The 24069-nt window shown below is 37.9% G+C and overlaps 1 protein-coding gene and 1 pseudogene across 21 annotated transcripts in view; one reads left to right on the top strand and one right to left on the bottom strand.

Moving 5' to 3' along the window:
• Positions 1 to 1908, top strand: part of NRXN3 (neurexin 3) — a 1723243-nt gene extending 1721335 nt beyond the window's left edge. For 7 of the 20 annotated variants that reach the window (XM_082384664.1, XM_082384663.1, XM_082384662.1 and 4 more), the window contains one exon: positions 341 to 1908. In XM_082384664.1, coding sequence (XP_082240790.1) covers positions 341 to 1266 — 926 coding nt within the window. In that variant the 3' untranslated portion in view covers positions 1267 to 1908. The remainder of the gene's footprint in view (positions 1 to 340) is intronic. The other 13 variants (XM_082384652.1, XM_082384667.1, XM_082384666.1 and 10 more) reach the window with 5 other exon arrangements.
• Positions 1909 to 10579: 8671 nt separating this feature from the next.
• LOC309626920 (ferritin light chain pseudogene) lies at positions 10580 to 12726 on the bottom strand (annotated as a pseudogene). The gene is made up of 2 exons: positions 12637 to 12726; positions 10580 to 11520 (listed from the first exon to the last, which is right to left on the bottom strand). The product of its transcript is annotated as a ferritin light chain pseudogene (transcript).
• Positions 12727 to 24069: the final 11343 nt, after the last annotated feature.

The raw sequence follows: 24069 nt of genomic DNA, 5'->3' as shown, positions 1-24069 counted from the left end.
CAGTATTTGCAACAGTATAGTTGAAGGTCATTATACCATAAGCAGATCCTGGAAAAAGCCTATTTGAATTCTATCTAAATAATTACTTGAGAGTATCTTGAAAAATCTAAGCCCCCAATCTAAGGATTTCAGGTTTTGATGGCAAGAGGCATACAATGGGCTAGAAGTATAGCCCAGTAATCAGCCTAGAGGTAGAGAGGATCCATATGTGGATCCAAGTCATTTTATTATAATTTCTGAGGTGTAACCTATGAACTATACATACATTTATTGAGTGTGGCTGTGAATTGTTTTTCTACAAATATACTAATTCTGTTTTTCTTTTTCTTTTCAATCCCAGGAGGTGAATTAGTTATCCCTCTTCTTGTAGAAGACCCTTTAGCTACCCCTCCTATTGCTACTCGTGCACCTTCCATTACACTCCCCCCTACCTTTCGCCCCCTCCTCACCATTATTGAGACCACCAAAGATTCCCTGTCCATGACCTCTGAGGCGGGGTTACCTTGCTTGTCGGACCAAGGCAGCGATGGTTGTGATGATGATGGCTTGGTGATATCTGGGTATGGCTCAGGGGAAACCTTTGACTCTAACCTGCCCCCTACTGATGATGAAGATTTTTACACCACCTTCTCCTTGGTAACAGATAAGAGTCTTTCCACTTCAATCTTCGAAGGTGGCTACAAAGCACATGCGCCCAAGTGGGAATCCAAGGACTTTAGACCTAACAAAGTCTCCGAAACTAGTAGGACTACTACCACATCTTTGTCCCCTGAGCTGATCCGCTTCACAGCTTCCTCCTCGTCTGGGATGGTGCCCAAATTGCCAGCTGGCAAAATGAATAACCGTGATCTCAAACCCCAGCCTGATATAGTCTTGCTTCCGTTGCCCACTGCCTATGAGCTAGACAGCACCAAACTGAAGAGCCCACTAATTACTTCCCCCATGTTCCGTAATGTGCCCACAGCAAACCCCACGGAGCCGGGAGTCAGACGGGTTCCGGGGGCCTCAGAGGTGATCCGGGAGTCGAGCAGTACAACAGGGATGGTCGTCGGCATTGTGGCTGCTGCCGCCCTCTGCATCTTGATCCTCCTGTACGCCATGTACAAGTACAGGAACAGGGACGAGGGGTCCTATCAAGTGGACGAGACGCGGAACTACATCAGCAACTCGGCGCAGAGCAATGGCACGCTCCTCAAGGAGAAGCAGCAGAGCTCGAAGAGCGGCCACAAGAAACAGAAAAACAAGGACAAAGAGTATTATGTGTAAACACGACACCGCTAACGATACGTGAATTTAAAACACAGGATTATTTCTATATAAATATATAAATACTTGGAAAATGAGATTTCACAGATGTCAGAACTGTTCTATGAGATGGGGTATAACCATGACTATGGTGGGGAAAATCATTTTTAAAAGAACACACACAAAGATGTACCTACCTATAAGATTCAGCCATGGCTGCTTTGATTCAGTCACTGCTCGGAGACAGTTCTTTCTGCCCTGCTGTGTCATAAAGCACGCACTTTGCCCTCTGGAGCAAGCAGATGGCTCCCCCCACTTTCGCGGACTTGGAAGCTTCCTTCTCTTTAGGACCTTTCATCCAAGGTAGAAGACTTCATGGCTTACTTGTTCCATAACTCCAAGTGAGTCTGTAATAATGTTTGTGAAGCTTGACTGTAATAATGTTTTTTTTTTTTGGTTTAATTATGTAAAAAATGAAAACAAAAAAAAAAAGAAAAGAAAAAGTTAAAAACAAACAGAAACAAAAAAAAACCCCACCCTTAATCTGGTTCTGGCCAGTGTGTGCGTAACTTTTCAAGATCTGAGGGGAAAAAATGGCTTTTGGGTATTTGTTTATTTTTTGAGAATAACTGGACATAAGTTAAGAAGAAAAAAAAAAAAATCTCAGAAAACAGAAGAGAGACTATTGCCATATGAACTCAAAAGCTACCATGGTGTCCACTCTACATATCAGGTTGTGGCGTTTCTAGAATCTGTTGTCTATTTCCTATGCGATGCTTTGCTGAACACATAGCGAAATCATGGGATGGATGATAATATTGATTTGAAAAGCTGGTTCCTCAGGATCGAATTCCAGAATTTGCCACCCAAACCCTGAACAGATGGGGTTAGGGCTGGTTTTATCAGAGCTATTGGCTTTACTTAACAATATTGTTCCTGTCCATGAGCCCAGCCAAATTGTGGTAAAGGAGAAAGCCCCATAAACTAAAACAGAGCCTTTCCTAGGGAAGGGGAATGGGGGTGGGCTGGATCTGTGACTGATCGAAATGCATGCAAATATAAAAGAAAAGACAATACAAGAAGTCTGTTAAAGAATCAAAACAGACAATAAGGGAGTTCAACTTGTGATGGAACCACAAAAGGTCACACAAGCCAAACATGGCATGACAGAGTGCAGAATTCATAGTTCTTTCCCCGCCCCCAACATGATAATGTTTTTCCTAGTGATTTAATTTTGCAGCCTGACATTTATGGATAACTCTATCCTTCCATTTGCTCACGTCTCCCTTCACCCATCTTTTCTAAAAATAATAAATGACTAAAGCTGCTGTGACACACAAAAAATGGAATTTAATAGTATAATATATATAAATAAATATATATACAGATATATTTATCATGGTATGTTTGATGGGATGACTGAAACAGGAAAACTGTTAAAATCTTGAAGTGGAATGAGAATGTTGTTTTAAAAGAAAATAACAAAACGACAAAAAAGTAAACCTTAAAATGTGAAGTGTGAGTTTAATTTTGTCACAGTTAACTGTGTCAAAGAGAATAAAAAATCTTCTCAGATTTTGTTTACATATTTTACTACATTTTTGCTGGTATAATTCCTTAGCCACCTGTGTACATACTGCTTTGAGAACTGTTCTTTCCTTTCTCTTTGTTTATTTCAGTTTGTTTGGTTTATGTTCCAGTTGTCTTTCTTTTTGAAAAGAGGAAACAATGTACAGAAAAACAATAAACTTGTTGTGTGGCCATACCTATCCCAAAAGCAAGAGACAAAGCAAGACAAATATTCACACAAAAATGAAATGTGTTCTCTGGAGGGTCAGATACATACAGTTTCTTTTGTACAGATGAAAATCAATCAGCTGTTTAGATTTAGAAATCTACTCTTGCTGGTTTTTGTAAGTTGCATGAATATTTGACTTTGAAAAAGTATCTTAAAGACGTGGGGCAAAAAGCGCAATCTAAACAATGGTAGCCTTTACTAATATGTATGGAAAGAGTTGTTCTTCATTACCTGATATTTCAATGTGTTAAGAGTTTTGGATTATTTTGTTGTCATTGAAAAAGACAGGATTATAAAGAGATATCAAAGCACGATTTAGATAACTAAATGGCCCAACCTATATGAAGTTGATTATATCTCGATGTCTGTAAAAGATTGCTGTTCTTGGAGTCTTGAGGTCTTGTGAACTGATTTCCTGCTTTCTTTCTTTACATTTTTTATTTGAGTAAAAATACATTTATTATATTCCTTTTAGTGTAAGTTTCTATTTGGACAATTTTATGGGAACATGTGCATTCTGTACGTGAGCTTCTATCATATTGCTGTTGTTTTATGAGCAGACTCTTAAGGAATTTATTTTATGATGTTGTGAAGTTACTGCTTTTTCTTTTTCCTTTTCTCTTTTATTTAACATTTGCATTTTAGTTCAAGGATATGCTTAGCAATAAAATGTTCTTCCCAAAAGCTTGTATGATGATGTATTTTTATTTTCCAAACATTTGGTAAAAGACCTTGTACTGGGGCTAAATATGTCATGTCGAATTAAAAGCCAAGTAATCTAGGACCATGTTCATGTGAAATAAAATATTATAACCAGTTACTAATACTTATATAAACTTATCAAAAGTGACATATTTGGGGGCTAAACAATTATTGTCTGTCAACTGAGGCATTATTATTTCGATTGCTATGATAAAGTAACCAGGGGAAAACACTTTTCTGAACAGGTAAGATGACAGAAGCATTGTATTCTGGAAAAAATACTGTTAGATACTATTTTTTTAAATGTTTGGCAACTTTTAAGTATTTGCTGTAAGTTAACAAACTTACAGAACCATGTACATGTTTGAAACACTGGAAAGCTTTAAATGCATTCTTTCCAAGCCTCCCGCCAAATTGAAATTTTTTTAGAAAAGTACTAAGTCCAAAGTCAAAATTTAAATGAGTGCTTAAATTTTAACAGCTTCTTTCTAGATTTTCAGATTACAAAATTCTGCAAACATTCATTATAGCTGGAACCTTTCTCATATCTCAGGTGTCCTTGATATGCTGGTTCCTTAAGCACATGCTTACTTTGCCAACTGGATAATCCATCGTGATACTCTACATGTTTCACCATGATCTAGAAATGTAGGTTAACTGAACACCTGTACTCTAGCCATATATTGGTTACCAATTTTTAAAGAGTTAGAATTAAAAGCAAATATAATTAACCCTGTTCCTTCAGATTTCACTGGTGGAATGGTTATGCTATTAACTAAAAAGGAAATGGAAAAAAATGAGGCTCAATGATGTCAAACTATGGAAAGTTCCTTTTTTGATTCCTGCCTCAGATAATTTACATGAAGCAATCATTTATCAATGCCCATGGTATGCCAGATACTATGTTAAGTGTTTTGGCTTATGTAGTCTAATCCCTGAGTGGTAGATAGCATTTTCCTCATCTTAAAGATGAGGAAACAAAGACATGGCGAGCTTAAGGACAACTTGGCTAGTACATTTCTAATCATGTTAAAAGTCAGGCCTTGCTGACCTGGATGTCAGTGGGATGTCGTGAAAAGGGTATAGGCACTGAGGCCAGACACAGCTGAGTTGGAACCCCAGCTGGACTATTCACTGTGTATGGGCAATTTCACTGTGTCTCTGAGATTTGACTTCCTCATCTGAAAAATGTGACACCTCAATGACCTTGCCTCACAATATAGTTTGGGTAAAAAAAATTGAAATACTATAAGGTGTTTTAATTGTGATTGTTACAGAGTAGGGGCTCAACAAGGTTAGTCTCCATCACTTGAGTTCTGTACTAGTCATTTACAGTAGCTGCCTTCTAGAATTACAAATTCTACAATAAATTCTATAATAAAAAGAGATTTATTTAGTAATTGTCAAGACATGTTGCCAAGTCATGACTTGGATTTACTAGCTATAGTTGATAAAACTAGTATTTTCTAATCATATACTTTGATTGAGGGCATGACTGCAACTAGTAAACATGTGTTATTGACAACTGGTAGCATGAATCTGTCTGACAGCATATTTTAAGCAAATGGCCAAAAGTTAGGGTAAGTAAAGAAGGTACAGATTTCAGAAAATGTTCAACTTCCAGAGAAATTCTGAGACGATGGTTAATGTGGTAGATTCATCAGGATCTAAGTGGCATTTGCTCAGATACTTTGGTTAATGTCCATGAGCAGAAATAATTTGTCATTATCTCCACGAGGGAGTATTGAGATGGTACCGTCCCTTTCCAGTGTGTTTAACTTTGGCCACAGGCTTTGGAATCAGAGAAGCTTAGTTCAAATCTTGGCTCTGAATCCTGGGTCTGTCCTTTACAAGCTGTGAAACCTTGAGTAAAGTGTGCAGTGACTCTAACTTCATCCATGAAACTGGAATGATATGGCCTCCTCTTAGTGCTATTCTATAATTAAATGAGCTAATGTGTATACAAGTGCCTGGTTATAAGCACAGTGGCTGGCCGATAGCCCTCAAACAGCGATGCCTAAATTGTCTTATTAATCATCTGTTATTATCCTAGAAGAAAAATAATACAAAATTCTTTCTTAAAGCCTACAGAAGATACATATAGGAGAGCCCCAGAACAATCATATCACTTCTGTAACCTAACATCATAATTGTTTTTATTCCTCTTACAGTTGAAATCACATCGATTTATTGATTCTTTGAGCTCTCCTTGAGTTTTCCGCCAGAAATGTGCCTACCCCTGTAAAGCTCTTTACCTCAATCAACTCCTTCGGTATAGAGGCCATAGAAAGTTTCAAATGGTAAACTATTATTTACCTCAAAGGACAGTCTTCCATGCTTCCCAAATCATAGTTGTTATTGCCCTAGACACACCTTCAAAATTCTATATTAGCTTTCCCTCCATAGACTTTCTAAGTGTCACTATTTAACATGTAATCCGAGAACCACTTTAAGCATTTACTCTTTTGATAATTCAACCAACATTTACTGAATACTCATGTGCCTGCCAATCTACTATTGGCTATTGTCACTTTGTTTCAATGAAAGCAGAAAATGGAAATGGGAATTTTAAGCCTTTTTACCTCTTGTATAGATCCATATAGGCCCAGGTTCTCTTCCCCCATATTCAAGTTGAATTTGATTTTTCTCCAAAAATATTCCAAGCTGTATTTGTCCCAGTTGAATTGAAATCCTGATACTGCTTGAGATTAGTTTGATGATTAAAGTATTTATTAGGCATTATTAAATGATTACTATGTCTTAAATTGAGAGGGTTAATGAGTTTATAATCTACTAAGGGTTGCACACTCAAGCTGTCTAAGTTCAAGTGCAAACTAAGCTCTTTGGGAGTTCAGAAGAAATAACAGGGTAAGGTTTCACAGAGGAGGTGACATATTAGGTAAACCTTGAAAAATTGATAGGCAGAGATCAGAGCTGCATGCCATTCCAAGCAAAGTACTGAAGTGGGAGGCAGTAGGTCAAAACTATAATTTGGATGGATCACAGATTGTATAAAGTACACTAGTGGAAGATATGGCTCAGAAGGTTTCGAAATTTGTCAGTGAAAGGGAAGAGAGAGACGAGAGAATGTCTTGAGAAGGTCACAAGGTCAAGGGTTAATTTGTCATTGAGCGAAGAGGACACAGGAGGAGAAAGGCAATAACTGATACACTCTCAGAGAGGGTGAAAGATTATTGGAGTGATCAAGTTTCCAGACAGAGGTGTTACTCTGAACAGAGAGGGGATAAGCTGTTCTTCCGATATAGCAATGAAGGAGAAAATGGAATCAGAAACTGACATATTGCAGTGGAGGTCATAGAATATGGGACAGCTATAGTCAGAGAACCTCAATATTCTAGGTAAATCAAAGGCAAAGTTATGTACCTAATAGTGAGGCTGTGAGCACATGGCAGGAATCTGTTGACAACCTGTTAGGTAGGCAGCTAATGAAAGTGTCTGTTAGAAGTTGGCTGTCTTTATCTGGCATTAATATCAATACTTTAACTCAGATGTAGAGAATGGACTTGAGGACATGGGGAGGGGGAAGGGTAAGCTGGGACGAAGTGAGAGAGTGGCATGGACATATATACACTACCAAACGTAAAATCAATAGCTAGTGGGAAGCAGCCACATAGCACAGGGAGATCAGCTCGGTGCTTTGTGACCACCTAGAGGGGTGGGATAGGGAAGGTGGGAGGGAGACGCAAGAAGGAGGAGATATGGAGATATATGTATATGTATGGCTGATTCACTTTGTTATAAAGCAGAAACTAACACACCATTGTAGAGCAATTATATTCCAATACAGATGTTTTAAAAATAGCAATACTTTATATTTTTGCAACATTTCTTTTATATTTCATGACTTGAAATCCAATCTCATGGTTCCAAATTCAGAGCTCTTTCAATTATGTAATGGTGGCTCTAGAGAAACAAGTCATTTTATACTTCTTCTTCAGAGCATTTAGAGCTAAGGAAGAGCATGATAAGATGTTGTGTTAGTCTACTCAGGGTGCCATAACAAAATGCCATAGGTTGGGTGGCTTAAACAACAGAAGTTTTTTCCCACAGTTCTGGAGGCTGGAAGTCCCAGATCAAGATCCGGCAGGACTTCTCTTTTGGTGAGGACCTTCTTCCTGGTTTACAGATGGCCACCTTCTCACCCTGTACTCATATGACCTTTCTTCTGTGCATGTGCAAGAAAGAAAGGATCTCTTCCTCTTCATATAAGGCCACAGTCTTATCAGATCATGTCCCCACCCTTAGGACCTCATTTAACTTTACTTCCTAAAGATCGTGTCTCCAAATACAGTCACACTGGGGGGTTAGGACTTCTGGCATATTAATTTGGGGGGTGGCAGACACAATTCAGTCCACCATAGATGTACATGGTGTTGGGAATTGGTAAGGTGAAAATTTTCAAGGCTCAAAGGAGTCAAGGAATCCAGAAGAAACTCTAGCCTTGTTGATGTGAGTACATGTGCTAGGTAGAAGAGCAAATAAATCCAAGAGAGACTAAACAGAGCAGAATAGGATCGTAGGAATAAGGACCAGGATTTGAAAGCAGTGTTAGGGTTGTATGAGAGGCCCTAGAAGACAGGAACGGCTAAAGGGAAGCCAGAGCCAAATTTGGAAATATATTAAATGAATAGTGTGAGCTTCAAGAGACTATGTTTAGGTACATAGGTTCTGGAGTCAGAATGCGATGGCATGTATTCTGGTGCTGTAACTTTGGATAAATTACTTAGTCTACATAAGGCTCAGGTTTCGTTCCTATAAAAGGAAATTATAATATTACCTATTGTGTAGGTTTGTCAGGAATGGTTAAATAAAATAATGCATGGGAAAATGCTTAGCCTATACCTGACACATAATAAACCTTAATAGAAGTTGATCATTATTACAATTTGGCCTCGTTATCTGACTCAGGCAGGATCAAAGTTAGCTGCTACTTGCATGGCTAGCCAGCACCAGAAACTGAATAAATATATGGGTTAGGCAATCACTCTATTTTCCTACTTCTTTCCTTTGCCAAGAAAATATAAAGTGCAGTTGCTTGCTCATTGGCAAAGTTTCCCCTTTACTACCACTAAAGTTCTCTGCTTCCAAGATCCAGCTTGGATTATGCCCAGGAAAGGCTCACATCCTGAGATTTTCACTCCTTGCCTGGGTTTCTAGTCCTCGGATTTCCTGTGACAGTTCGTCAATTAAACACCAGGAAGCCAAGAGGTCTTCAGAGAACCTTTCGCCCCTTTAGTGATATGCATTATTTTTTTTTAATATTTTATTTTATCATGAACGCTTAACGTGAGATTTACCCTCTAATCGACAGGTATAAAATTTCAGTTAAGAAGAATAAGTTCTAGAGATATGCTGTACAACATTGAACCTACAGTCAACAATACTGTGTTGTACACTTAAAAGTTCATGATCTTTCTTAAACTCTAAATTTGTTCAGTTAATCACCTTGAACTGAATTTGAATCTTTCTATATACGCACATAAAGCATAAGATCACAAATTAAAGAAAAATTAAAATTTTTCTAAATAAATTTGAACTTTTTCCCTCACTTTAATCCAGTAGAACAATTTATTAATTGTATTCCAATGGGTCAATGAACACTGATAAACGTAGTAATTAACTGCACCTGGTCCATCAGCAAAAGGATAACCTAGTCACAGAGACCTTCCTCTAGAAAGCAGAAAGGACCACGGTCCCCTCTTCCATGCCAGGGATCTCTGTGTATTTTGGGTTTGTTTTTAATTTGACTTTTTACTGTGAACATTTTCAAATATTTTCAAAAGTAATGAGACTAGTATAACAAAACCCCCATTTATTCATTATCTAATTTCAAGAATTATTAGTATTTCGCTATTCTTATTTTATCTATGCCCACCTCTCCATGAAAGAATGTCTTTTAATACCACACAATGTTAAGAAACACAAAAGAAGCATTAAAAGAATATTGTTGGGTCTCTTGACCTGAGTCTTATTCTTGTTCAATGTGTTTCAGAGTAACTAAACCTAACACTCTTTCCAATGGACAATTAATGGCATGATTCCAGTTCTTTATTCAATGACAACATGAAAGACGAGATTAACTGCTAAGTAGACGCTTCACCATTTAATGAGATTGCCTGAAAACTGAAAGGATTTTTCAGCTTGTACATATTTCAATTCAACTGTGTTCGATCACTTTTTGAAATGAATAGAGAAGTCTATAAATTATATACAGCTGCTTAATCTTTTGTAAAATGTGACATCTTGGACTAGAATCCATGTTCTCCTTCAAGGGAATGGGTAAGGGAGACTACTACTTATTTGCACCTGTGGAAGCTAAGAAATTCTCAGTTTTACCTCTGGAAATGTGATCACAAATCTGCTAGCATTTTTCCCTTGGATTGTATTCATGTTTTTGCAATAACTGTAACTACACTGAATTTGCATGAGTCTACATAGAAGAGATAGTTCATTAAGCACATTCTCAAGTTATAATGTCAGCACTGCTCCACTGTAGGTTGAAAATCATGATTTTCTCTTCTTTGTTCTCACTCACCTGCAATTTTTGGCCTAGAATTTTCATCATAAAAGTATTATGAGAGAGAGAGAGAGAAAGTTATTTATAGACTATTTGATAGTCTTCTTTTCCATCGAAAAGTCAAAGTAAGTGTTAGGAAAAATGGATAGAACCACCACAAACTCTTGCTTCTTGGTTTCATGGGGAGAATGAAACCAAGAATGAAGAGTAGAAGAGTAGGTTTCAACAAGTAAACCATTTTCCTCTTTCTACTCTGTGCTCAGCCGTTCGCCCATTTATTTATTTATTTTTATTTATTTTTAAAATTTTTTTGCGGCAGTTGGGGGAACCTAGCAGACCACACATAAATATTCTTCTTAAAACAAACAAACAATAAAGGTTGTCTAGGTTTGCAAGGAAGGACAATTAGGCAGGGTGAGGAGTGGAGTGCAAGGTAGTTTCAATTAAGGGTATCAGTAAAACTGAAAAACTGAAATTTCTTTAGTATTATGGTGTAATTTTCGATGTTAATACATCACCCAGGAAAATGTGCTTATGTGCATGCATGGGCATGAGTAACCCGATCTGGGTTTTTTGTTTGTTTGTTTGGGATTTTTTTTTTTGCAAAAAGCTTTATTGTTTCCATTTGGCCCAAGGCTTGGGAGAGGGCTCCAGGGTGGTTAAAAAGCTGCCTAGTGGCTGCAGAGAGGCTTCAGGCAGAAGCCCTGACACCAACGGGGCTCCTCAAAGGCCGCTGGGCTTCCGCTCCTAGTCATGCTTGAGATTGAGCCTTTGGAAGAGATACTCGCCCAGCCCAGCCTGGGGACCAGCCAGACTGCGGAGGTTAGCCAGGTGGTCAACATCTTCTTGATGAGTTTCAGCTGCTCATCCAGGAAGCGGCTCTCCAGGAAGTCACAGAGGAGGGGGTCTGCCTGCGCAGAACCCAGGACATGCCGGTCCACGAGGGCCTGATTCAGGTTCTTCTCCATGAGAATGGTGGCTTCCCTCGCGTCCTGGGTTTTACCCACTCATCTTGGGACGCGTTCTGCTCGTCCTGGAAGAGGGCGTAGCTGCCTCGCTGGTTTTGCATTTTCAAGAGACGCTAGGCACCCTCACGCTTCTCTTCGGCCAATTCACAGAAAACGTGGTCCACGCCTTCCAAAGCCTCATCGTCGCGGTGGAAATAGAAGCCCAGAGAGAGGTAGGTGTAGGAGGCCCGCAGATGCATGTTGACCTTGGTGGAATAATTCCGACGAATCTAGGAGCTCATGGTTGATTGGTAATAAGGAGCTATGCTCAAAAAATGGTGTTGGCTAGTCTGCGTGACCAAGGATAGCTGAGTGGCAGATTCCTAAGGTTGCAGCTGGAAAAAAGGTTGGAGGGTGGTCAGAGGCTGGAGCAAGGGGCGTCGCTGGGTCTGTTTCATCCAAACGCTGTTGAAGCAAGAGACAGATCTGCAGGACTGTCGAGCACCCTGCCCAGACCTGTTTTGATGTCCAGTTTGAAGTGGGAAAACTAGGATAGCTGTTCCTTATAAACCAAACAAGGAGGGAAATGTGGGCAAGAGGAGGAGAGCAGAAGTAGAAGAGCTGCTCCTAAACTCCTGTGGTTTGTAATTGCTCAGAAGATAGGTCCAGAGTTAGAGCATCTGAACAATCAAGTCTCTCCCTCCTCTTTCCTTCTCCCCCTCTTCCACCCAACCTCTCCATTCCAGAAATAGTGTCAGACGTTGACGAATAAGCTCTGAGTTTACACACACACACATAGCCTGCACTCTTTTGTAAAAAAGGAAAAAAATAGGTACTTGTATGGTAATTGCAAAATGCTTTAACCACTGGACTGGTCTTTTGTGATGGTCTTTATGTATCTTTTTCTCTTTTCTCTTTTAAATTTAAAGCTTCCTTAAACAGTGATATTATAAACATCATTTCCTTAACATATATTATGAAAACATAAGTCACTTCTCTGTGTAGTTGGACAGGCCTTTCTTGACTTCCTCACTTGGCAGGTGCAAGCTGCAATTTGATAAGATATATATGCACTGGGCCAGTAGATTTTTTGGTTTTGGTTTTTGTTTGATGAATCCTAATTTTTTCTAGCTTTATTGAGGTATAGCTGGCATATAATATTGTGTAAGTTTAAAGTGCTGATTTGATACATGTATATATTGTATGTATATTGTATACATGTGTGTGTATATTACCACAAGTTTAGTTAACATGTTCACCACTTCACATAACTTTTTTTGTGTGTGACATTTAAGATTTACATTCTTAACAGCTTTCAAGAATACAATACAGTATTGTTAACTAGAGTCACCATGTTGTTGGTTAGAGCTCCAAAACATGTTCATCATAGAACTTGAAGTTTGTACCTTTTTACCACCATCTCCCCTTTCCCGCTGCCACTCCACCCCTGGCAACCACAAGTCCGCTCTCTGCTTCTCTGAGTTCTGCTTTTTCATATTATACGTGTAAGTGAGATCATACAGCATTTGTTTTTCTCTGTTTGACTTATTTCACTTAGCAAAAGGCCCTCGAGTTTCATCCATGTGTTGCAAATAGCAGAATTTTCTTCTTTTTATGGCTGAATAATATTTCATTGTGTATCTATATTATATATTATAGATGTATTATATATAATATATATATATATATCACATTTTCTTTATCTATTCATCTGTCAAAGGACATTTACATTGTTTCCATGGCTTGGCTATTATGAGTAATGCTGTAACGAACGTGAAGGTACAGATACCTATTTAGGATGGTGATTTCATTTCCTTTGGGTATATATCCAGAAGTGGGATTGTGGGTTCATACCATAGTTCTATTTTTAATTTTTTGAGGGACCCCATACTGTTTTCCATAGTGGCTGTAACAATTTACATTCCCACCAACACAAGGGTTCCCTTTGTTTCACATTCCCGCCAACACTTATATCTTGTCTTTTTGATAATTGCCATTTTAACAGATGTAAAGTGATAGCTCGAGGTGCTTTTGGTTTGCATTTCCCTGATAATGATATTGAGTGCCTTTTCATGTGCTTATATTTGTATGTCTTCTTTGGAAAAATGTCTATTCATGTTCTTTGCCCATTTTTTAATCATATTATTTGTTTTCTTGCCATTGACTTGTAAGAGTTCCTTATATATTTTGGATATTAGCCCCTTAAAAGAGATATAGTTTGCAAATATTTTCTCCCATTCAGTAGGCTGGCTTTTCATTTTGTTGAATTTTTTTTTTGCGTTGCAGAAGTTTTTGTTTGATGTGGTTCTTCTTCTTAACTTTTGCTTTTGTTGCTTATGCTTTTGGTGTTACAGCCAAAAAACATTTCCAAGACCAATGTCAAAGAGCTTTTTCTCTTTGTTTTCTCCTAGGAGTTTTACACTTTTAGGACTTATGTTTAAGTATGCAATCCATTTCAAGTTAATTTTGTTAGTGATAAAAACAGGGGTCCAGATTCATTGTTTGCATTTGAATATCTAGTTTTCCCAAAACCATTTATTGAAGAGACTATCCTTTCCCCATTGGTTATTCTTAGCCCCCTTGTCAAATACTAGTTGAATGTATACATGTGGGTTTATTTCTGGGCTCTCAATCCTGTCCCATTGGTATATGTGTCTACTTTTATGCCAGTATCATACTGTTTTGATTATTATAATTTTATATTCAATAACTTTACATTACAATGTAATATAGTTTGAAATCAGGAAGTATGATGCCTTCAGCTATGTTTTTTCTGAAGATTGCTTGGCTATTCAAGGTCTTTGTGGTTCCATATGAATTTTAGGATCGTATTCTCTATTTCTGTGAAAAATAACATGGGAATTTTGATAGGGATTGCATTGAATCTCTACATGGCTTTGTGTAGTACAGACATTTTAACAATATTAAACTCTTCCAGTTCATGAACATGGGATAACTTTCCTTTTATCTATGTCTTTTTCAATGTATTTCATCAGTATCTTATGGTTTTCAGTGTACAGGTCTTTCACTATCTTGGTTAAATGTATTTCGAAGTATTTTATTCTTTTTCTTTTGTTTTTTTTTTTTTCTTTTGGCTGCGTTGGGTCTTCACTACTGTGTGCGGGCTTTCTCTAGTTGCCGTGAGTGGAGGCTACTCTTCGTTGCAGTGCACAGGCTTCTTATTGCAGTGGCTTCTGTTGTTGCAGAGCATGGACTCTAGGCGTGTGGGCTTCAGTAGTTGTGGCATGTGGGCTCAGTAGTTGTGGCTCACGGGCTCTAAAGCACAGGCTCAGTAGTTGTGGCACACAGGCTTAGTTGCTCCAGGGCATGTGGGATCTTCCTGGACCAGGGCTCAAACCCATGTCCCCTGCATTGGCAGGCAGATTCTTAATCACTGCACCACCAAGGAAGCCCAGTATTTTATTCTTTTTGATGTTATTATAAATGGGATTATTTTTCTTTATTTCTTTTACAGATAGCTTATTGTTAATGTATAGAAACAGAACTGACTTCTGTATGTTGATTTTGTTTCCTGAAACATTACTGACTTCGTTCATTCTAACATTTTTCCATTGGAGTCTTTCGGGTTTTCCATATATAAGACCACATTATCTGCAAACAGAGATAATTTTACTTTCTTTCTGATTGGATTCTTTTTATTTCTTTTCCTTGCCTATTTGTTCTGTCTCGGACTTCCAGTACTATGTTGAATAAGAATGGTGAGAGTGGGCACATTTGTCTTGTTCCTGATCTTAGAGGAAATGCTTTTAAACTTTCACTATTGAGTATGAAGTTAATTGAGTTTGTCATATATGCTAAGGTACCTCCCTTCTGTACCTACTTTGTTGAGAGCTTTTATCATAATGATGTAGAATTTAGTCAAATGCTTTTTCTGCATCTATTGAGATGATCATAGGATTTTTATCTCTCATTCTATTAATGTGATATATCACATTTGTTGCTTTCCATATGCTGAACTATCCCTGCACCCTAGGGATAAATCCTACTTGATCATGGTGTATGATCCTTTCAATATGCTGTTGAATTTGGTTTGCTAGTATTTTGTTGAGGATTTTTGCATCTATGCTCATCAGGGATTAGGCTGTAGTTTTCTTGTAGTGTCCTCAGCTGGCTTTGGTATCAGTATAATGCTGGTTTTTGATTACTAATTCAATCTCATTTCTCATTATTGGTTTGTTCAGATTTTCTATTTCTTCCTGATTCAGTCTTGGTAGGTTGTATGTTTTTAGGAATTTATCCATTTCTTCTAGGTTGTCCAATTTTTTGGCATATAATCGTTCATAGTAGGCTCATATGATCCCTTGCATTTCTGTGGTATCAGTTGTAACATCTCTTCTTTATAATATTTTTGAGTCATCTCTCTTTTCTCATGGTAAATCTAGCTAAAGATTTGTCAATTTTGTTTATCTTTTCAAAAAACCAACTATTAGTTTTGCTGATCTTTTCTATTGTTCTCCTGTTCTCTATTTCTGCTCTGATCTTTGTTATTTCCTTTCTTCTTTTAACTTTGGGCTTAGTTTGTTTTTCTACTTCCTTAAGGTGTAAAGTTAGGTTGCTTATTTGATATCTTTTTTTTTCTTAATAAGCATTTATCACTATAAATTTTCTTCTTAGAACCACTTCGCTGCAGCCCATACATTTTCAAGTGTTGTATTTCCATTTTTGTTTGTTTCAAGATATTTTTGTATTTCCCTTTTAATTTTTTCTTTGATCCATTAGTTGTTCAGGAGTGTGATGTTTAATTTCTACATATTTATGAATTTTCCAGTTTTCCTACTTATTAATTTCTAGTTTCATATTATTGTAGTTGGAAAAGATATTTGACATGATCTCAATCTTTTTAAACTTGCAAAGACTTGTTTTGTGAATGTAAGATCTGTCATTGGAGAATGTTCTGCATGTGCATGAGAAGCATGGGTTTTCTGCTGCTGTTGGATGTAATGTTTTGTATAGGTCTGTTAGGTCCATTTGGTCTAAAGGATAGTTCAAGTCCAATGTTCCCTTATGGATTTTCTGTCTGGATGACTTATTATTGAAGTGCATTATTAAAGTCCCCTACTACTATTGTATTGTTGTCTCTTTTCCCCTTCAGATCTGTTCGTGTTTGTTCAGTATATTTAGGTGGTCCAATGTTGGGTTAATGTGTTTATAATTGTTATATCTTCTTGATGAATTGACCCCTTTATCATTATATAATGACCATCTTTATCTACTGTGACAGTTTTTGGCTAAAAGTCTATTTTGTCTGATATAAGTCACTACCTCTTCTTTCTTTTGGTTTCCATTTACATGGAATAACTTTTTCTATCCCTTCACTTTGAGCCTATATGTGTTCTTAAAGCTGATGTGAATTTCATGTAGGCAGCATGTAGTTGGGTCTTTTTTTTTTTTAATGTATTCAGCCACTCTTTACCTTTTCATTGGAGATTTTAATCCATTTACACTTAAAGTAATTATTAATAGGTAAGGACTTACTATTGCCATCTTATTGCTTTCTTGCTATTTGGAGTTCCTTTAGTTCTTTTCTTCCTTTCTTGCTGTCTTCTTTTGTAAGTTGATAATTTTCCATAGTGGCATGCTTTGATTCACTTCTGTTTATTTTTTGTGTATATACTGTAGTTTTTTTGCATTGTGGTTACTATTAGGATTATATAAAACATCTTATGAATATAAAAATCTGTTTTAAGCTGATAACAACTTAACTTTAATCCCATACAAAAACTCTACCTTTTTAATACCCTCCATTTCATGTTTTAGTTCTCATGATTTACATCTTTTTACATTGTGTATCTATTAATAAATTATTTAAGCTATAGTTGTTTTTAACACTTTTGTCCTTTAACCTTTATACCAGAGTTAAGTGATTACCACCCCACCATATTACAGTATTGAAGCATTCAAATTTTACTATATATTTGCCTTACCAATGTGTTTTATATTTTCATATGGTTTCATGTTAGTGTCCCTATATTTCAGCTTGAAGAACTCCTTTCAGCATTTCTTGTAAGGCAGGTCTCTTGGTGATGAACTCCCTTAGCTTTTGTTTATCTGGGAAAGTCTTTTCCTCCATTCATTTCTGAAGGACAACTTTGCCAGGTAAAGTATTCTTGGTTGGCACTTTTTTCTTTCAGAACTTTGAATATATCACCCTACTTTCTCCTGGCCTGCAAAGTTTCTGCTGAGAAAGCCACTGATGGACTTATGATTGTTCTCTTGTATGTGAGGGATTTTTTTCTCTTGGTGCTTTTAAAATTCTCTCTGGCTTTGCTTTTAGATAGTTTTTTTATAATGTGTCTTGGAGAAAATATTTTTGAGTTGAAATTTGTGGGGGGAAACTATGAGTTTCATGAACCTACCTAGATGCCCAAATCTCTCGTCAGATTTGGGAAATTCTTAACCATTATTTCTTTAAATAAGCTTTCTGCTCCTTTCTCTCTCTGTTCTCCTGAGACGCCAATAGTGTGTAGATTTTTCTTTTAATGGTTCTTGTAATTCATATAGACTTTCATTCTTTTTTCTACTCTGACTGGATAATTTCACATGCTCTGTCTTCAGGTTCACACATTCTTTCTTCTGCTTGGTCAAGTTTAATATTGAAACTTTCTATTGAATTCTTCAGTCTTTGTGTCTAGGATTTCAATTTTTTTTTAATGCTTTCTGTTTCTTTGTTGAACTCTCACTTGGCTCATACATTGCTTTCCTAATTTTGTCTAGTTGCCTATCTGTGTTTTCTTGTAGTTTACTGAATTTCTTTAAGAGGATTATTCTGAATTATTTGTCAGATAGCTCATAGATCTCCATTACTTTAGGGTCAGCTATTAGAACTCTATTAGTTTCCTTTGGTGGCATCATGTGTACCTGATCCTTCTTGATCATGCTTACTTGCATTATTATCTGCATATTTAAAGAAGCAATTTCCTCTTCCAGCCTGTCTCAGCAGATGGGTGGTGTTGCTGACTTCCTTCCCTACCCTGGTGGGACATAGGATGTGCTGCAGAGCTTCTTTATGTCTCTGGCCAGCCTTCCTAGTTAGGTAGGGCTGGAGCATATCCTTGGCAGTTGGGCAGGGCCAGTGACTTGCTCCCCTGTCCAGGCTCAGCCTGTAGATATGCTGTGAAGTTGCCTGGCATCTCTGGCCAGATTTCCTGGTTTGCCATGGCTGAAAGCTATGCTTTGTAATTGGCCTGGGCCACTGTCTTGCTTCCCTGTTCATGTGGGTCTTTAGAGTGTGCTTTCTGGATAAAACAAACTGCCAGCTGTGGATCCAAGCCAGGCAGATCTGGCAACTGACCTCCCTGGCCAGATGGGGCCACCAATTCAGCTCTGCAGAAGAGTAGACCCACTGGTTGGGATCTGCACCTGGGCACTACCAGCAGCAGTAATGTGGTCTTCCAAGATCCACAAGCACATTGCTGTGAGGCCCACCCCATTTCTTCTCCAGCTGATTTTTCCCGCTGGTAAATGTAAGGCAGTACCTAAGTGTGCCTCCCTGAAAGCATCCCAGAATGCTGGAGACACTGATGTCCATCTTGAGTTCTTCTCTTCCCAGCGGAGAAACTATGCCTCCAGAGAGACCGCTTCAGTGTGGTGCTGCATCAGCTTGGGGGAAGGGTCTTGCAGTCAGAGTGAAGCCACTTCTTTTACCCTTCTAATGTGTTTTATTTCTCTTTTTGTGGTCCACTGGGGTGCTTTAATCTCACACCTGAGTTTTGAGATCTTCACAAATGTGTGTTGTCTATGGATAGTTCCTAGTTGCTCTTTCTGTGAGGGAGACTGAAGTTGAGAATCACCTACTTTGTCTCTTACTGACATCACTCTGGGCAACAGGTTTTTTTTTTTAAATTAATTAATTATTTACTTATTTTTGGCTACATTGGGTCTTTGTTGCTACATGCAGGCTTTCTCTAGTTGCGGCAAGCGGGGTCTACTCTTCGTTGTAGTGCATGGGCTTCTCATTGTGGTGGCTTCTCTTGTTGCAGAGCATGGGCTCTAGGCGCACGGGCTTCAGTAGTTGCAGCACGCAGGCTCAGTAGTTGCAGTACACAGGCCCTAGAGCACGCAGGCTTCAGTAGTTGCGATGCATGGGCTCAGTAGTTGTGGCACGCAGGCTCAGTATTTGTGGCTCATGGGCTCTAGAGCACAGGCTCAGTAGTTGTGGTGTACAGGCTTAGTTGCTCTGTGGCATGTGGGATCTTCCTGGACCAGAGATCGAACCTGTGTCCCCTGCACTGGCAGATAGATTCTTAACCACTGTGCCATGAGGGAAGTCCCTGCAATAATTTTTATAATTAGACAGGTTGATGTTATGTTGCAATAGCTGCCAAGTGTGTGTTATTAAGAACACTGTATATAGATACGTTAATGGGTTGTGGGGAAAAAAAGGAAGTTGGACCACTCCTTAATCATAGTTAATATTGAAAACAGAAATTCTTATATTTTAAAATTCAAGGATTTTACAGGTCAGCATTGACATGTGACTTTGATATTTCCATCACATAAATCTGTTGAGATGAGATTGTTGATCTATTGAAGTCAACTTTGTTAACCTCTGAAAATGAGATTCCAGAAAGCCATACCCTTACCAAAAAGCCCTCTACATGTACACATACAAGAGAAAGTTTCCACAACTCAAGCCAGTCAAACAATGCTCAGATGAAAGAGTGGCCTCAGTTAACAAGGTCTCCAGTTCCCCAGCCAGTGGGCATTCAAGTATTGGCTTTGGCAGGCAGGTGCTGGATGACACACAGAAGGAGCCCTAAGAGGCTGTTTCCCCTTACACCACTTCAAAGAAGTTTGGATTTTCAATTTATTTTTTAAAAGCAGATACACAGTAAACATCAAAATGTGAGTTTTATGCTAAATACATTTTGGTTTCACAGCAGTTATCTCTTGCTGCCAGAATAGCCCTAAGGATTAAGATGGTTTATTGGGATCAAATGTCTAGGAGATTTATTATAGTGCAGACTGTTTACTCATTCCCATTAAAATGCCGATTATGCTTATTTCTTTGCCTCTCTCTCTTCCACTTCCTGTCTTCCCTCTTCCATAACCCATATTCTATTATTTTATTTTCCTGCTTTAAAATGAATCTACTTGGATTTTTATCCTTTATCAAAATTGAGTCCTTGCAAACTCTCTGACTTTATGGGGGCCAGGGAGTGGCAATGGCATGTTATGTAGCTCATTAAGGTCTTGGGAACTCTGAGTCCCTGGTTAGCAACACAGAGCAATAAAAAAAAGTATTTTCAGGGACCGTATCTGATGACTGGAGAGAAGGATGTACATTTGGAATAATATGTTGTGAAGAATCACAAACACCCTAGCTATAATCATCTACAATTTAGAGACATGTAAGAGCAAAGATAATTTGCTGTCAGGTATTTGCTTTACTTGGATAACGAGGAAGATTACCTATTTTATAGCCAAATTCTATGTAAAACATTCAGATGAGTTTATATACAATATGTCAGCTCTCAAGAATATACATGAGACATCTGAAAACATGATGACTTAAATAAGAAAGCTACAGCCCAGGAAAATAATTCTACAGGACCTGATAGTGCATCCACATTTACAAGAAAGCCAATCAGTGAGTCCATTAGGCTGTGTTTGATATACTGAGGCAAATGTTTGCTATACCCCGATAAATTCATCTTGAATCCTCAGTGACTATTACAGTGCCTGGCATGGAAGAGATCTCCAGTGAGCTTCTGTGGAAGGAACAATTGAATATTGCTAACCTGCTACTCATGGGATGTGCAAATACATTGCTATCATTTTCCTTTTTTTTTCTGGTATTATGCTTAGAAAGATCTAGACCAGCTGTTGTCAAATTCAGCATGTATGAGAATCACCTGGAGAGCTCTTTACAACACAGATTGCTGGGCCCCACCAGAATCAGACTTTCTGATTCAAGAGGTCTAGGGTAAGGGCTGAGAAGTTGCATTTCTAACATACAAAGGTGCTGCTGTGCCGCTGGTGCATTTTGAGAACCATGTTGCCTATAAAGTGATGGAAGGGTAATTATACACTTGAGGGCAAAGAAGTGCTCAACTCTGCTAATTTCAAAAAGCATGATTTGTAGCTATTGGACAGACTTGGAGCAGTTACTGTCTGCTGCTAAGATTTCCATTACAGATGCAAGGAAAAAAGTGTTCTCACTCTTGCTTTCTGTCTGTCTGATTGAGGCAGCCAAGACTGAATAGGGGAACATAGGAGAAAAACATGGTATAACAGTAAAAAAACATGAAGAGAAATTTTGCTACTCAGAAATGACCTTGTAAACAGTGAAGACCTGTTTTACTCCAAAGAAGAATCTAAAATTTGACTTTACGTGAGAAGAATTGGAAAATTGTTTCTCTACACCTTCACCTTCTGGTTGAGTCTACTTTTTCAAGCTTAAAGTTTAAAACTAATTAAATTAAAAGCCAAAAAAAAAAAAAAAAAGCATTACTTGAAGTCTTTAGTTGCCTGATAGCTCAGGTGCCTTCCAACTTGAAAATTCTTTGAGTCTCTGGTCAATTATTTGAATCCCTATTGATACGGCAGAGAAGGAAGCTGATTTATTATAGGCAAAAGGTAACATAAAAAATAAAATGACTACTGCAAATTGAGGCTTTGTTAGGCTCTCTGCTAAACTTTGTAGGTATTATCTCATTTATTCCTAATAACAATCCTTTGAGATCAGCACTGTTTCTCTCCCTATGTCACAGCTGGGAAAAGTCAGGCTAAGAGAGTTTAAGTGACTTGTCCAAGGTCACACTTCCAGTAGGTTGTGGAATCAAAACTTGATCCTTTCCCAATACACAAGAATTTAAAATATGTAAGTCAAGTTCCAAATAGGCCATGGTAGAAGAACCAGCGCTAACAGCAATATTAACAGTGCCAACTGTAATGATAGCAATTAGAGTATTAGCACTAAAGAGCACTATCATATAGGTATTACTATCCTCATTTTATGTTTGAGAAAACTTGGAAAAGTTAAGCAATCTTCCTGAGGTTATATAGCTTGGCAAGATATGAACTAGAGACTAAGGATTCTAAAGCTCACGTGTTTATACACCACCACCAAACCCTAATATCAAACAGTACCCTTCCTCGACCTTTTAATGGCAATCCACATATTAAATACAAACTATTACATTAATGTAACTAGGTTCCACAAAGTAAAAATTCACTGATTCCCCATTGACAGCAGAAGAATGCTGTGATGAACCACCTTATACATATCGTCAAATTTTATGTCCATATCCAAAAGTGTTTTGGGTCCAAGGGTATATTTATTTTTATAATTGATTTTAATTCATATCAAAGAAGTACATGCATGTAGCCTAATAGGACAGATAATAGTTTTATAATAAACAATAACACCCCCTGCTCCCATTTTCCTCCCCTCGCCCCTCATCCTGCTTGCCAAAGGCAGCCTCTTCTCTTCTTTGCTAGCTCATCTGGTATTCACCTCCACATTTCTAAATACAGCACGCAGCTATCTTTTGATTCACTAATTTAAAACATTATTCACTGTGTTCCTAACATGGAGCATTAGGATTTTTCTCCCTCATATAACCCCCTTACTCTACTTCATTCTTTCAATGTAGTTATATTATACGTTTTGATTATTATTTGGTGCTTTCTTGAGTATGACTACATAAATACTGTTCTCTGCTGAGTAATGTGTTATGATTACTTCAATTTTCCTATATAAACTTTTTGGACAAGTTTGGCTTTTTCTAGAATTGATAACCTTTATTTTATTCCATTTACTTGGACCCACTGAGACCTACAGCTAAATCTTAGTTCCATTAGTGGCTTTGAAAAATGATTACCAAGATAAGATTTTACATCACCAAATCTGTCCAATCATCTAGTAGTTTCCTTTTGTAACTCTTGGAGATATCCCTCCTAGAGTTCTCTATTTTCTTATTCCAACCTGAACTGGTTGTTTTTTCAGTCACCTTCACGGTTATCATCCTTTGTCATTAACTTGCTATTTTCTCACTCTCTCCTGTGGTGGATTTCCTGTTTCCTGGGTTCCATATCTTTCTCCTACTTACTGTATTCCCTTATTAAATAAAGCACATCTTCTAGGAACTTCCTGCAAAAAGATGCATGGTATATAATTTTTGAGATTTTGCATACTTGGACATTTCTTTATTCAAATTATTGATAGTTTTGTTTCAATACAGAACTCTAGGGAGAACTCTTTTTCCCTAAGAATTTTATTCCTCCATGGTCTTCTAGCTTATTATGTTGCTATTGAGTAGACCAGTGCCATTTTTGTTCCAGGTCCTCTGTGTGTGACCTTGTTTTTCAGAATCTTCTCTTTATTCTTGGTATTTGAAATGCCATGATGACATGCTTTTGTGGCTGCTGCCAGGTCAGCTATTTATGAACCTGATGATTTTGTCAGAGAAAGGAATAAAGATTGTATGCTCCAGAATTTATCAAAAGAAATCCTTTCTCCCTTTTTTGACCTGCATTCCTACAATGCACATGCCCATGAGAGGAGGAGGGAGAGAGAGGAATGCTACCTGTCCAAATGGGCTACCTGAATTTAATAAGACGCTAGTGCACAAAGGCAACTTGAAAAAATATGATGTGCTTCCTGTTTGCAAGGCACGATTCCTCCTTTCAGGATGCTTGTAATTTACCATGGCACATGTGATAAGAACCTAAACTCTAAGAGAGAATTCATAATGACATTATAGGAAAAGTGTGACAGTACTTCAAGGGAAGATGAGGTAATTTCAGATGGGAGATGGGAAATATGCTAAGAATGAGGGAGTGTTTGGTGAGTCAGGGATGTGAGGAGTGTGGTA

This window comes from Balaenoptera borealis, assembly GCF_965194805.1.
Source record: "Balaenoptera borealis genome assembly, chromosome: 3".
NCBI lineage: Eukaryota > Metazoa > Chordata > Mammalia > Artiodactyla > Balaenopteridae > Balaenoptera > Balaenoptera borealis.
This window is presented reverse-complemented; position numbering and strand designations above follow the sequence as displayed.